General features: G+C 36.4%; 1 protein-coding gene across 1 annotated transcript; it reads right to left on the bottom strand.

Moving 5' to 3' along the window:
* Positions 1-8,430: 8,430 nt before the first annotated feature.
* ND-19 (NADH dehydrogenase [ubiquinone] 1 alpha subcomplex subunit 8) lies at positions 8,431-12,529 on the bottom strand. The gene is made up of 3 exons (XM_089648403.1): positions 12,301-12,529; positions 10,096-10,271; positions 8,431-9,389 (listed from the first exon to the last, which is right to left on the bottom strand). The coding sequence occupies exons 1-3, from the start codon at positions 12,424-12,426 to the stop codon at positions 9,164-9,166; spliced, it is 528 nt and encodes a 175-aa protein (XP_089504529.1). The 5' UTR covers positions 12,427-12,529; the 3' UTR covers positions 8,431-9,163.
* Between the last annotated feature and the right edge of the window lie 448 nt (positions 12,530-12,977).

Here is a 12,977-nt window from a genome sequence, read left to right as displayed (position 1 = left end):
TTTTTATATTGTAATTACTAATAATATTATAATTTGAACTTAATGTAACACGTAGAAAGATAAAAAATTAGCGATGCGTGAGAGCGACCTCTTCTACTGCGCGCTAAACAGCAAATGATTTCGCGAGCGCTATGGCGCTAGTGGCAAATTTAGTTAGTACGCGCACGCGCAATGGCGCTCGTCGGCACTCTAAAAGTTAAGGAACATATTTCCTACCCCCCCCCCCGTAAAGTACAGTTATGCATGACAACAATACTATTGTGAGGACGAGTTATGTTTCACTTTAATGATGATTTGCATGGCGCCGTTTTGTTGACAAAATCATATCAAAGGCGCTTTAAATATAAGGTAAGTACTGCGATAGCTCGGGACCCGGACCTGATGATTTATACCTCCCTGAACCCTCCTCTCGGCGGCCCTTTCTATGTCAGGCTGGGGGCCCCGGGCTGGTGCCCCGCGTGCATAGGGTAAAGGAGGAAAAGCAGAGGGGGGCGGATAGATCAACTGATTTACAAGAACTAAGGTAACAGATAGCATGAAATGTTTGCCCCCTCTGTCATGGCTAGTGAATTTGTCCACTGTTGAAGTCCGCTGCTGCGTCGGTGAACTTAAAATTTCCTCAAATTCGCTTAGCGTATTAAGGCGACTTGTTTCTTGAACTCGGTGCAGTGTCATCATCATTGAAACATTGGGTGGAAAAAAGGCGTTAGTGGCCCAACACTGTTTATTTTGATATTATCGCAAACGATAGTCTTATTCTTATTTTACCGCCTGACAAAAAATTAGATGTCTCTGTGCGTATTTAAGTACACTTGTGTCGTATGCGAATTTTCCAAGTTTTTTTAAAATCCAAAAAATAATAAATCTTTAAGTTTTTTTTAGATTTTGTTTTATGTTAATGTTTATTTGTGTATATTGTACAATTTTTTATTTTTCATTCTAATACATATATTATTTCGAATAGTTGTTATCCACTCGAGAGATTGGGTATTTACAAAATAAACGCCTTGAGCGATGGAGATTTTCAGGCATTCGATATTTGATTCGATTGCGCTCATTAAAAAAAAAATACCTTCAAATATTAATATGGAAACAGATAAACTGCTTACTGTGGTTTAAAGCCAATTAATATCTTTCATTATTTATCCCATATTAGTAGGTTTTATGAGTAGTCACCGAACCTCGGTAGTGTGCAGTCGTGTTTACCAGTGCTCTGTGTTTGACGGCTTACTTTGACGGCGGCGCGGCGTACAGATAAGATTTATTTATTGTTACCTTTTCGTATTCATTATTTTTGTTTGTGTTATTGGTTTGCGACGAAGTTGCGTGTATAATTTCTACCATTTATTATTTCTAAAATAATTATTATTGTTTAATTTTTTTTTTTAATTTGTTGAAATGGAGGAAGATGAAAATCGACCTCCGGACCCTGAGCCCATTTCTAATATTGTAGACGACTACGATACTGATGATACCCAGACTTCTGTAACCCTTCCTTCACGAAAACGACGTCCTCCGCTTTGCCTTGATGTACCTCCTAAAATTAAATCTCTTTCACAATCAAACGAAGCCCCAATCTCTCATGGAAGTTATAATGATACAATTCCTCCAGAAGCAAAAGCCATTGAGCTTATGTATTCTATTTCATCTTCAGCTCCATTTATTGTCAATGTCCAAAGGACTGAACAGGGGAAAATAATTCATCCCCTGGATTTTGGTAAATTTATTTTTAGCTCAAAACTCAATAACCTCGGTATTATAAATGGATCAATAAAACCGGAAGGTCGATACAAACTATCCATAGAATTTAAATCAGCCACACTAGCTAATGATTTTGTTAAAAAAATAGGTTCTCTTTCAAATAATAAATTTAAATCTTTCATACCTACATTCAATTTAACCAGAATGGGCAGAGTAAGAGGTATCCCAACCGATCTATCAGAAACAGAAATAGTAGATGCTCTTAATGACTCTCAATTAACTCCAAAAGTTTTAAAAGCACGTCGTTTGAATTTCAAGGATACTTCCACCGGCACCACTATATGGAAACCTTCACAATCCGTTGTTATTACTTTCGAAGGTCAAACATTACCATCCCGTGTATTTATTTATTATAACGCTCTTCCCGTTGAAATATACAGATTCCTGACTATCCAATGTTTCAACTGTTGCCGTTTTGGCCATTCAAAACCTATTTGTCGTTCCCCTCCTCGTTGTTTCCATTGCGGAGAGGATCATCCCTTTGAACAGTGTCAAAATACAACGAATAACCCTATTTGTATTAATTGTAAGGGCAACCATACTGCTGTTAGTGTGGCCTGTCCAGAGTTATCTAGACAGAGAAATATCAAACAGTCAATGGCTGCAGACAATATTTCTTACTTTCAGGCCTCTAAATTATTCGCTCCTACAAAAAAATCTTTTGCAGAGATAACGTCTAACGCTTCTCTCTTTCATTTTTCTCCCCCTAAATCCCCTCTATCATCTTCCCACAAAGAAACAATTTTCAAACCGATAAAATCTAATCCAAAATTTATTCCTTCTTTCGATAAAAAACTACATAATGAACTTTTACTTAACCCGAATGGGAATAATAAATCCCAGGCTCCCAATGGGACTGCCTTAAAAAACTGTTCCACTTCCGATATCTTCCCTAAAGTCACAATTGAAAATTCTTCTTTTATTCAAACTTTAATTACCCTATTAATTACGATCCTTTCAAATAACAATAAAGTACCGTCCAACGCTGCCGATTATATGAAATCTTTACTCTCTAGCCTTCCCGATGTATCCGCAACTGAGCAAAATACTTCAATGGAATAGTAGAAGTCTATTCGCCAACAAAATTGATCTTGTACAGTTACTTGATGAACATAATATTTCAGTTGCTGCCATCTCCGAAACGTGGTTAAAACCCTCATACCAATTTAATATTCCTGGATATCATTGTCTAAGACATGATAGACTGGATGGCAAAGGTGGCACTGCTCTTATTATACATAATTCTATCCCTTTTAAACAAATTATTTTCCACACTCTCTCCAATAATTTTCAGATAGTAGCTGCTGTTATATCTGATATTACATTACTATCAATATATATCCCTCCCTCTACAATTTTTGTTGAAAACGAATGGTCAACATTTATATCCCAGATTCGTCCCCCGTATATGATACTTGGGGACTTCAATGCTCATTCTCCTTCTTGGGGCAGTGAGTTAACAAACCGTTCTGGCCATAATCTATTAGATTTTATGGATACCTATAATTTATGTATACTAAATGATGGATCTCCAACTCGTTTCACTGCCCCTCAACATCGGAAAAGTGCAGTCGATTTATCTCTTTGCTCATCTTCGGTGATTCCCATATGTTCTTGGAACATTCTTAAAGATCCCCTTTCCAGTGACCATTTTCCTATAATAATTACCTTCCACCATCTATCTTCCACGCATTCCTTTTCGATAAACAATAGTTTTAAATTTAAAACGAAAGACGCGAATTGGAGAAATTTTTCTTCAGAATTAGACTCCATTGTTCAAGAATCTAAGTCTTCCCTTGTTAACACTAGTTTACAATGTGAATTATTTCCTAACATGATAATAAAAGCTGCAGAAAAAACACTTAAAAAACGTAATATTAACATTAAGATAAAACATTCCACCCCATGGTGGGATGAAGAATGCACTAGTGTCGTTAAATCCAGAAGAGAAGCAATTTCCATTTTCCGTAAATGTATGTCTTTCGAAAATTACCTTTCTGTGAAACGCGCCCAGGCAGAAGCGAAACGCGTTTTGAAAAATAAAAAGCGGTCTGGATGGCGAAAATTCTGTGAACGCTTGTCTCCTGAATCTCCCCAGTCATCCGTATGGTCCAATTTAAAAAAATTCGGTTCGTCATATACTCCGCAGCGTTCTAAACATATTCCAGAAGAAATTATTATAGGTTTTGCTGATAAGATAGCTCCTCCGTCAGTTGCCAGATGTGAGGAAATGCCTTCCTTTATTTCTTATCCATCTCACTCTAGCTGGCTGGACTCTCCTTTCTCAATAAGTGAATTAAATCGAGTAATCAATTCCCTTCCAGACTCTTCTCCTGGCCCTGATGGAATCTTATATAGTTTCATTAAAGCATTCTCAGACATGTCGGTTGAATATTTTTTATCCCTAATTAATTACATGTTCGAAACGGGATTTATTCCGGAAGTCTGGAAAGTTCAAAAAATCCTTCCGATTTTAAAACCTGGCAAAAATCCATCTGAAATCTCATCCTATCGTCCTATTGCTCTTTCGTCATGTTTAATGAAAGTAGCAGAACACTTGATAAAGAACAGATTGGAATGGTATGTTGAAAATCACAGAATTATCTCTCCTAATCAATATGGCTTCCGGAAAAAGAAATCAACCATAGATAATTTAAGTGTGTTAACAACAGACATCCGTATATCTCAGTCCCTTAATTCTTGCACTCTGGCCACATTTCTTGATCTTTCGTCAGCTTACGACGATGTATTAATTAACATTTTGAAAGAAAAATTAATTAAAATAAAAATTCCCTTAAAACTAGTTCAATTTATTATTAATTTACTAACAGACAGATCCATTATTATCCACTTTTCTTCAAAAACTATAAATCGCAAACTATGGAAGGGGTTACCTCAGGGGTCCGTAATCAGTCCATTATTATTTAATATATATATAAGTGATTTAGACAGTGAAATTCCTTCATCTATCAAGCGACTTTATTTTGCTGATGATTTCCTTATATATTTATCACACAAAAATTTATCGCGCGCTGCGAAGGAATTGAATTTGGCTTTACATAATATTAAAGTTTGGTTGTTGACAAATGGGATGAATTTAGCTACGTCTAAAACCAAAGTAGTGGCTTTTACGCGCAAAAGAAAAATACCCCCCTTTTCTGTCTGCTTTGATAATGTCCCTCTTCAAATCGTTAAGCAAATTAAATTTCTTGGACTACTTTTGGATCATAAACTTTCCTGGCTCCCGCATATTCAGAACATTTCGGCTAAGTGTGAAAAGGGTCTAAATATTATGCGAGCTGTTTCCAGAGTGTGGTGGGGATCTCATCCTACTACTCTTAAATTAATGTATGGTGCTCTAGTGCGAAGCCATTTGGATTATGGAACATTTCTTTTTGATCCTCTTCCTAAATATTTGGACAAAAAACTTGAAAGAATTCAGTCCAAAGCGCTCAGAATAATTATTGGAGCGATGAAATCTTCTCCAATTAATTCTCTCCAGGTAGAATGTGTTGATCCCCCCTTAATTTTAAGGAGACAATTCCTAGCTGATAAATATATTTTTAAATCTTTTTCTATATCGCGTCACCCTTTAGAACAAAGCCTTGATTATTTGTTCAATTACTTAAATAACGAAAAAAGATCGACAGATAAAAATCGACTTCCTCTCCTTCTAAAAAGTTTTCTTTCATTCAAATCTCTGTCTTCTTCCCTCCAAAATCTACAAAAAGATCCTATCCTTCCTATTTTCACCATCCCATTTGATTCTATCAATTATATCCCCAACGTTATAACTTCAGACTTCCGAACTGATATTTTAACCTCATCTAATCAAAATGTTGAGGAAAAATTTTAAAACATTACATCTTCTAAGTTTCCAGAATTTTCTCTCATTTACACAGATGGTTCTAAGTCTGATAACAAAGATTGTGGAGCTGCGGTACACATTCCCGAATTCGATTTAGATTTGTCTTATAAATTGCCTAAAGAAATTTCCATATTTACTGCAGAATGCTTCGCAATTGAACAAGCTTTGAGCCAAATCCAGCTTTTCAATATTCGACGAGCCTTACTGTGCACTGACTCACTAAGCGCAGTGTTGAAAATTTCCTCAAATATCCATAAACCAGAAGACTATATTATTTATAATATCAGAAACACCCTTAAATCTTTAAATGAATTAAATTTCGAGACAATATTGGTTTGGGTCCCTGGCCATTTAGGAATTGAGGGTAACGAGAAAGCCGATTCTCTAGCTAAACTTGGAACAATTTCCAGCTCTAATCCTTTAGATTTTAGAATTCCTATCTCTGACGTCATCCCAATTCTTAAATCCAACATGATCCGCTCCTGGGAAGAAAATTGGACCAATACGAAAACCCGAACTGGTGCTTTTTATGCTGGAATACAAAATCATATTCCAAGTAAACCTTGGTTCCACGGCAAGAAAAAATCCAAAAGATTTATATCCTGTATCTCGAGAATGAGAATTGGTCATTGCTCCATTGCATCCCATTTGTTTAAAATCCGGGTCCTAGATAGTCCACTCTGCCAGTGCGGCATGGAAAATGAGACTCTTGATCACGTTTTCTTTAATTGTAAAAATCATTCATCCTTCAAAGGCATTTATCGTTTACTTATAAAAATCACCCACCAATCTCCCCTTAGTATTCCTTATTTACTTTCTCTCAACAATTCTCGCATTTTCTCAGTTCTATACAAGTTCATAGACTTGAATGACTTCAATATTTGATATTTCCTATTCCCGTATAGATTTCCCATAAAATTATAACCATCTCCCTCAACTTTAACGGCACATAGCACTCTCTTTAGGGTGAATTGCCTAATACAAAAAAAAAAAAAAAAAGTAGGTTTTATACATAGATATATGAATATTTCATATGTCTATGGCTTTATAATATATAGCTGTTTGAGGGAATTCCAAAATAAAATCGTCTTCCTAAATTTAGGCAGCCATTGCTGAAGGCCTAAGAGGCCTAAGGCCTAGGAGTATAGACCAATGAGACCTAAATATGAGTAACCGTCGTTCATCTGGTTAAAAACTTTTTTACTTACAACATCATTAAAATTTAGCGATAATGTTTCTTTTCCACCCAACGCTTCAATTGTTTCAGGACTGCACGTGTATTGGTTTCAGTTTATTGACCTCCATAAATAATGAGGCTAATTCTAGGTTATCATCATTACGGTGCTACACATCCCAGGGTGGGATTTGACCTCCATAAATGTTCTCTACTGGCTGCGATCAATCATCATTCGTCTCCAATTCTCAGTCCTTCCAGTCCTGCTACAATCCTCTTCCTAGGTTCTAACTCTAAAAAAGTTGAAGCTTTGTACTGGTCTGATAAGTATAGAGATTGAATTTGGTCCTTCTTGATATGAATTTCAATATGAAATGTCTTTTTTGCGTAATCACCATACGTGAGTTAACTGCCGGAGCCAATGGAATTATCATTCCTCTGTTAGCAAGTCATCAATTCAGAGATATTCGCAACCAAAATTTAAAAAAAAATTTAAATGATCATATTTTCGGTGAAGACGCAACGATTTCTGTGAGATCATTTGAGTTGTTCCCAAAAGCGAAAAAATTAGACAATTTTTTTATTTTTTTTTTTATTTTTTTTTTTAGGGGCTTTTATTATTATTATTATTATTATTATTACACGCCCTAATGGGCTTTTACACACCACAAAGTTTAATAGTAGAGTATCACAGTTATTATAGATTCTACAAAATTAAAACAATAAAGGAAACATAATACAACGAAAAAAGAAAAAATATTAAATGTTACAACAAAAGCATATAATAAAATAAGATACATTAATAAAAATAAGAAGTCTCACATAAATAGATATTCAAAATAAAAATAAAAATATATATATTGCGGAAATTATAGATGTCTATTTGTGTCTCGATCTATAAAAGAATTGAAATAAACAATATTTATATTGATTATTTTTAAGATGAAATATATCTCCCAGATCAGAATATTTATTTCCGAGACTGTGAAGTCTTGGAATTGGGGAATTTTGATAAGACAGTGTCCTTGTGTTGTAAAAATAAAAGGGTAGTAAATTTCGGCAAGATCTTTTGGGTATGTGGATGCTGATTAATTGGAGTAACTCAGGACAGTCAATTTTGTAATGAAGTATTTTATGTAGTACTATTAAATCTGTGTTTATTCTTCTTTCAGAAAGTTTTAATAAGGACAATTTATCTAGTAAGTAGTTATGATTTGGTGAGTTTAAAAAAAAAAAATAATAAGGACAATAGTTTGAGGACCTGGTGATTTTTTCCTGAATAGACATTTTGAAATGGATCCATTTAAGCAACTGACTCGATTTGAACAATCATATATGTGCTGCACTGGGACGACATAACATTCTCATTTTGGTAGTGAGGAAGAGATGTTTTACTTTTGGTAAACCTCTCTTCTACGCCTAGTCCTATTTACTTCAGCGCCTCTGGAGTTACTTTTCCCAACTTTACCGTACGTCTTCCCTCTGCAACCACACTCAGTACCTATTTTCAGTGGAAAATCTTTTGGAATTCTTAGTAAGTAATTTTGAATAAATACTTCAGTATTTTACACTGCATTATCCACCAATCAGATCCAAGGGTCCAATTCAATAGGAATAAAAAACAAACTTTTAAACAATAACTATTTATTTCCCATCCATTTGATTACACGCATAAATACAGTTCCTAAATATATTTTTACAAAACATTCCCAGCAGATACGACCAGCCGTTGAAGTCAAATTATAATAATACATATATTATTATATGTAGATGTGTTTAAAACTCCCCGATCATTAGAGGCGTATTTTATTGAGACAAGTTCCGTATTTACTTCATTGAAATATACAAGACATAGAAGCAAGAATGGGTGGACTTGCTTTCTTATGTTGATGCTGCATGCAGTTTACTCCAAAAGAATAGTAAAAAAAAATCTTTGCAGAAAAAATATGTAATACTTACTTGTAGGTAAGAAACTTTGTTCTCATTGATATTAGAAATTATATGAGCCGAAACTGTATCAAATAGAAGAAGTTTAGGCCCAGGAGCTGTTGCTACAGCTTTTGTGTAAGCAATGATTACTTGCATATTCTCATATCCACAGTGCCGGCTCTGAGCCAAACAGTATAAACCTTAAGGGCGCTCCTCGAAAAGTCGTCGCCCGGAGCGGACTGCTCCAATTGCGCCTGCACAGATATCTGATGACAGGCATTTTTAAAGCTTAATAATCTGATTTCTAATAAGAATGATGCAAGTTGAGATGCAGATGGTAATTTTTATTGCACAAAATCTGATAACAATGAAAAATTTCTACAAAGTAAATTCAACAGTCTCAATAAGAGTATGCCGGTTTGGGTTTGGGACTATTCTGTGAGGAAGTGCTCGCGGGAGCCGTACTTGGCGGGCGTCTTAACGGCGTCCTCGGGCAGCGAGTCGGCTGCGTCCTCGTACACCACCTTGGGGGGCGGGGTGGGCTTGGGGCGGGTTGTGTTGTGCACGCGGGCGCGCGTGAAGTAGCCGTACGCCGGCCGCTCGATGTTCATGTTCTCCAGGACGCACTTATCATAGACACCCTGCGTCATGCGGCACCTACAAATATATTCATATTACAATCTCGAAAATCAAAGATAAAGTACATCTTATTAGAAATAAAATGAAGAAACTCAAAAAAAAAGACAGAGAAACGGTCAATGTTAGTGCCCCAATGAGAGATAATAGAGAAACGGGAGATTTGGCATGAAAGCATGTCAACCGCCGAAACACAAACAAAAAGTTTGTATTATCAAAGCGGCAGTGAAAATGAAAGTAATGCTCTTGGTAAGTGTGTACAGAAGAAAAAAATGCAATTTGTAGGAGTATGCAATGTGGCGACATGATTTATGCTTTCATACTAATAATGGAATGATGTCCTTGTTCTACCAGTACTTAAATGAAAAATGCTCTGAGGAACTAGCGTCATTGGCCCCGTTCCGTTGCACAGCCGGGAAACATGCGAAGGCATTTCTAACATTTGTACAATTACCAGGTGAGAATGAGCCTATTCTACACCACGTTCTTTTATTCAACACCTCGGCGGTCGAATGATTTTTCAGCCTCCATTTAAAAAAAAGTCACCTTAGAGATGGTAGTTATTGTCTCAGTTACTTTGTCCCGGTGACTTTGTTTTCACTGGAACCATCAGAAGTATTTTTCCGAGGAACGGGTTATTTCAGAAACCGATTTCTTGATTGCAAATCAACTATAAACCGTCTCTATTTCACATTTCAACTTTAAAATATATTAATATCAGGCTTACTTTTCAAAGGCATAGTCTCCAGAGCTCTTGAAGATGCAGGAGGCATGCTGGTTGAACTCGGCGAGGCAGGTCTTCTTCAGCAGACGGAAGAATTCCAGGGAGCAGGCGGTGACAGCCTTGCCCTCGTTGATGCACTTCCGGGGATCTCGCAGCTCATCGCCGCACAGCATGTACTCCTGTGATACAGAAGTTTCAATTTAGCTCTTCAAATCGAATTAATACACCACTGATACTAAATGCAAAGGCATGGTGTTTGAAAGAGAGTACAAAACGAAAACAGTGTGCAGTATTTTGTAGTGGTGAATACATATATGTACTTGGAGCATGTGGATGAGATTCTGTATTTGAGAAGTGTATTTACGAGAGATGGAAAGGTTGATAAGGATATTGAAAGAAGGGTAAATGCAGCGAACTCCATTAATGGAGGAATGAAAGCTATTGGCACTAATAAATTGTCAAAAGAGGCAAAGCTAGCAGTTCACAATGGAGTGCTGATACCAACCCTGATGTATGGCAGTGAGTTCCAATTGGCAGAGCAAGGATGAAAGTAGACTGAATGCTGTAGAAATGAGAACTAGGTGTGGTAAAACTTCGAATGATCTTGTTAAAAATGGAGAGATTCGGAAAGAATGCAAGGCTGATGTAAGCATAATGGTCGAGGTTAAGAAAGTGATGTTTATATGGTTTGGGCATGTAGAACTGACGAACGATGAAAGGAGTGTAGAGATAATATAAGACGCGAATGTGAATGGTAAAAGTCGGGAACGCCACTGGCACGATCAAGTGAACCAAACACTTGAGTCAGGTTGTGTCAAGAGTAACAGAAGGGAATTTATAAATCGGAATGAAGCAAGGAGTGTGTACAGTCCGTCCTTGCTTCCTACCATTGGATATTATATATTTTGAGCAGAATATAATGTAAAAAAATAAATCATCAAATAGTTTTTTTTCTATGATACATCTATTTTCGATCCAGTAATCTCTTAGGCAGGCTTATCCCGATTGGATATATTGGTAAATTTTGGATAGGGCCTGACACGCTTATTACGAATAATTTTTAGAAAAAAACTTTATATTCGCCTTAATTACAATAAAAGAAAACTTTTTGCATTTCGGGCGGCGGAAAATTATGCATTTTGATTTTCAATTGCGTAAAACCAAAATTCACTCCGCGAATCGATGTGGCGACATTAGGAACGCACTGTTATGTTGGTATCACTGATGCATTAACAAGAGCTAAATACGACCGTTGCTATCTTCGTGGGATACCTAGGTTTGTGTAACATGGTTTGTGATACAAAGGAAAGTGCCCCTTAATAACGCCTGCTCACGTCAAGGCAAGAAAAACATCCCAGTTTTCAACTAGTTTACCGGCTACGCTAGGTTTGTGTAACATGGTTTGTGATACAAATCCATTTGTCTTCCACGAAGTTAGCCATAGTCGAATCTACGCAATGTATCAGGGATACCAACATAACAGTGACGTACCTAATGGCAGCTGATTGCCGCCGCATCGATTCGCGAAGTGAATTTTGGTTAACGCAATTGAAAATTTAAATTCATAATTTTCCGCCGCCCGAAATGCAAAAAGTTTTCTTTTGTAGTAATTAAGGCGAATATAAAGTTTTTTTCTAAAAAATATTCGTAATAAGCGTGTCAGGCCCTATCCAAAAATTACCGATATATTAAGTGCTGTAAAGTTTTTCCAATTCAGAGAAATGTTTACATGTCAGCGTGTGTGTGCATGATTGCAACCAAAAGTTTATAGATTGCATTGTCTTCGACAACGAGTCCGTCTAAGTTTCAGCTCGATCGGATGTCGGGAAGTGGGTTAATTTCCATTTCCAAGATTTACATTCAATCACGAAAACATTTTTAAGCCGAAATACGATATCCGAGCGCCGAGGTTGTCGTACGCGCGGAGCTACTGGCTAATGACCTACTGTTTTGCCGATAAAAATAATATAATAAAATGAAATTGACAGAAAATTACGCCAACTGACATTTAGGTTAGGAAAGATGTCATAGAACATAGAGCTAAACAACGGGTACCCGACTATTATGCAACCAAATTGAAAGGATTTTAAGCCGAGACGACTTATTTCGATACTAAAATCTCTCGTGTACATCATAATTTGGAATAAAGGACAGTAAAGCATCTTATGTATATAAATATTAAAGAAAAACTAACGAAAATATTCTTACATGGTTTTTCTCCTCGCAATATTTTCCGAGGTGAAAAGAAGCCGTGCGTAGAGCCGTGGACGACAAATTAACTTCTTCCACGGTCAACTCTGAATCCGGAGGGATGATAACATCTTTAGTAATCATTTTTCAGGGAATTAAATGAAAAAAATAACCAATTATTTTCTGTCACTACCGAAGGCGAATCTCAGCCCGGCCGTGACTTTTTCTATGGACTGTAAAATTTTATAGATACTAGCAATACTAGATATGATACAGCATTGCCAGGTTAAAAAAATAAAAACTCCCTATCAATGGCAAAAAAATCTTGTTTTTCATTGCCGTTTGTTTCAACAAATACCTAAATCGTGTGCTATTATTAAATATGCACAATATTAGACAACTGTTAACCCTGTACCAATCGCAAGTGCGCCCCACGGTTAAATTCGGCAGCCACCTTTGGTCTGGAGCCCCAAAATAATTATTTTTGTCTCAGGCTCCAGTACTAACTATTCAAAGCTTTTTTAATAAAGACAAACTTTCCATTATAACCTGGCTATTCTTGAATTATAATTGAAAATCTCCTATTATCATCACAGTAAGCAGAAAATGTTTCTTGTGTTGAGATGGAGGAGCCAGCCGAGGAATTGAAGTCACGAAGACTGAGTAGGATTCATGTGCGATGCTAACTCAGCCAC

This window comes from Hesperophylax consimilis, chromosome 27 (genome assembly GCF_061612785.1).
Source record: "Hesperophylax consimilis isolate HC1 chromosome 27, BYU_Hcon_1.0, whole genome shotgun sequence".
Lineage (NCBI taxonomy): Eukaryota > Metazoa > Arthropoda > Insecta > Trichoptera > Limnephilidae > Hesperophylax > Hesperophylax consimilis.
This window is presented reverse-complemented; position numbering and strand designations above follow the sequence as displayed.